Source organism: Aplysia californica, unplaced genomic scaffold, assembly GCF_000002075.1.
Source record: "Aplysia californica isolate F4 #8 unplaced genomic scaffold, AplCal3.0 scaffold01085, whole genome shotgun sequence".
NCBI classification, from domain to species: Eukaryota; Metazoa; Mollusca; class Gastropoda; order Aplysiida; family Aplysiidae; genus Aplysia; species Aplysia californica.
The window spans coordinates 138,519-141,774 of record NW_004798355.1 but is presented as its reverse complement, the minus strand read 5'-3'; the positions used below and the strand labels follow the sequence as shown (position 1 = coordinate 141,774).

The 3,256-nt window shown below is 40.3% G+C and overlaps 1 protein-coding gene across 1 annotated transcript in view; it reads right to left on the bottom strand.

Moving 5' to 3' along the window:
* LOC101856702 (cap-specific mRNA (nucleoside-2'-O-)-methyltransferase 2) overlaps positions 1 to 3,256 on the bottom strand; it is a gene marked incomplete in the record, with an annotated part of 12,851 nt that overhangs the window by 6,304 nt on the left and 3,291 nt on the right. The window contains 1 exon segment of the mRNA XM_035973262.1: positions 1,990 to 2,152. Within this exon segment, the coding sequence (XP_035829155.1) occupies positions 1,990 to 2,152 (163 nt within the window).

The following is a 3,256-nucleotide window of genomic DNA, read 5'->3' as shown; positions in this document are numbered from 1 at the left end:
AATAATTATAACAATAATAATAATAATATTAATAATAATAATAATAACAATAGATAGCATTTGTATAGCGCAAATCCCCGCTCAACAGCAAGCTCTATGTGCTTCACAATCTAAACTAATACCTATCTTCTTTTTTTTTGTAAGAGTTTTACGGCACTTGCAAAACAATAAAGTCATATAAGTGCCGAAGATTAGAGGTGTTACAAGAGAGTAACATACACAAAAAAGAAGGAGGAGAGATAAAGACAATAGATGTTTGATAGGAAAGAAGGCGCAAACCACACCAGAGCACTCGCCAACCAACCACAACGACAAAGGTAGCCATAATAATAACGACAAAAATTATAATAATAATAATAATAATAATAATAGATGGCATTTGTATAGGGCGAACCCCCGCTCAACAGCACGCTCTATGTGCTGCACAATTTAAACTATAATGTATCAAATAATAATAATACAAAAATAACAACAACAACAATAATAATAATACTAATAACAAGGAAAAGAACAAAACGAAGAAAAAGAAGAAGAAGAAGAAGAAGAAGAAGAGGTGACCCAGCGTGACTCACCATGTTGGAAAAAGTAGTGATTCAGCGAGACTCACCGTGTTGGAAAAAGTAGTGATTCAGCGAGGCGATGAATGCCCCAGGGGCCTCACACAAGTGGACAGACAGGAAGTCGACATCAGGGACGAGATTGTGGCAGCTCAGGATCTCGTAGAACTTGAGCCAGGCCTGGGTGCACAACTCCACATCCAAACCTCTGGAGCAGATTCCATCGATACAAGCCAAGAATGAAAGAAATACCAAAACAAAAGATTCCCATTCCTAAAGCGATAGCCTGTAACAAGTCTGAGATTCTTCCTAAATATGTGTCGGTCAGTTCCATCCAACGTCTAGCCCTCAAGTTCCCTCCAACGTCTAGCCCTCAAGTTCCCCCCAACATCTAGCCCTCAAGTTCCCCCCAACATCTAGCCCTCAAGTTCCCTCCAATGTCTAGCCCTCAAGTTCCCTCCAACGTCTAGCCTCCAATACAAAACCCTTCATCACCTGAGCCTGTCAGTTTACTCCAAAACTAAAAAAAACCAAAACATCGACTTGAAATAGCTCTCCAATTATATCACATCACTAAAATACACAATAAAAATTATCTCCGCTTTTTCAGTCCCACATAAAAGAAGCTTCACTAGAGTTGGGTCAATTCGTGACTGACATCAACAGCTTGCATCACAGAGATCTAGGAAACATCAACAGTTTGCATCACAGAGATCTAGGAAACATAAAATAAATACATACACATCTATAGGCGAAAAGAAGGAACCAGTTCTACATGACAACGACCAAGTCTTGGAATCTGACCCTACCCTCATCCCAGAGCCAGGATAAACTCAAAACAATTACATTAAACAACAAGTTAGTTTTTTAGTTTTAGAGTAAGGTTTTACGGCGCTCGCAACTGTATAAGGTCATATGAGCGCCAAGGGGTGGATCTCAACAGAGAAGTCCAAACAGGGAATCAGACTTACTCTGCTCACCTCTCTGGCTTCAACAGCACAAAGTCTGCTTCGACTATCAAGGCACCCCGGAAATTATCGAAATAGCAGTTCACAAGAGTGTGACAAACATACAAAAGAAATAGAGGAAAATGACGATAGGATGAGGAAAGAAAAAGCAGCAGTTCCCTGTTGCAGTTCAGGCACAGTTATGAGCATGACATGGATGAATCAACCCATTTACAATTCTACTGAGCATAAGAACATGTTAATATCCCCCCTTTGGGAATGGCCTAAAGACACTTCAGTCAGTGGCACCACCCCGTGGGTTACAGCAGATCAGGTGTCTTGTACTTGTGACACAACAGGAACAAACTCTCACTTGACACAACAGGAACAAACTCTCACTTGACACAAACTCTCACTTGACACAAACTCTCACTTGACACAACAGGAACAAACTCTCACTTGACACAACAGGAACAAACTCTCACTTGACGTGCGGCAAGATTTTCCCGGCCAAGTTACAGTCCGTGGTGTGTTTGTGCCAGGTCTCGATGTCTTTGCCGCTCAGCTGGTCCTTCACACCGTTCAAGTCTTCTTTCAACCGCATCAGTTTGTCATCTCTGCGAGTTTCTTTGTGAAACTTGAGTTCACCTGTCAAGACAAACAACACAACAATTTGTTATTCCAGTCCTTTAGTACAACTTTTCCATCTCATTTTCCTTATACAAGAGGTAATAGTAAAATAAAACTGAAACGTGTTCATTTCACTTTTCCTTGCTACTAGACTGGACACTTTGTGGAAAGATTGAAACAAAAACAGCTGGACTGAATTTTAGTACAGTAAAATCTGTTCTTCCAGCCACCTGTCCAAGACAATCACCTGTACAAAAGACCATTTCCTCGATTGTGCTTTTTTTATTTATAAAGACACTGTCCAAGACAATCACCGGTCCAAAACAATCTCTTTTCTCATCGACAGTGGGCGGCCATCTTGAACAATGTCAACTGTAACGTAGGTACAAACAAGGTCATCTTTTTGCCAGCTAGATTGTTGAGAGAACACAAGGTTTTATGCTACTGCTGTACATTGTATAGTATTGTATTGTAAAGCGCTCAGAGCCTGTATACTTGAATCGGGGTAGAGCGCGATATAAATGTCCTTCATTATTATTATCATTTCAGTATGACCCCACCCGTCATAGAGTTGTACCCCCTGCTTACTTCTATAGAGATGCCTTTGCAAGTCTGAACATATGCTTTGTACAGAGGAAAGTAGAATTTCCAAAGATCTTTACGAAGAACTTGCCTTAGGATGAAACTTCAAGAACGACCTCCATAACGCTTCAATGAGATCCATGGGTTAACATATGAGCCACACGTACAAGAACGTACCCAAACATCCTTGAAGCTACAGCTACAGTGAAAGACAGAAGCAGCGCGAAGATTGAAGTAGAGAAGATCTTCTGAGGTTTCAATAGAGAAAAGTCCGTAAAAGATGACTCACAAAGGAACTAGAAAAAAGTCAGCATGAGAGAAAAAAAAAATCTGTAAAAAATTTATCTTGAACAAACTAGCTACAGAGTACTGTGGAATCCATCATCACAAAAGCTCTGATCCAAACCTCACTCCGCGTTCAAAGAAAACATGTGTGATTGTGTGTGTGCGTGTGTGTGTTAGTTTGTGTATATATGTCTGTATATATATATGTCTGTGTGTATGTCTGTGTGTGTGTGTGTTTGTGTGTGTGTGTGTGTG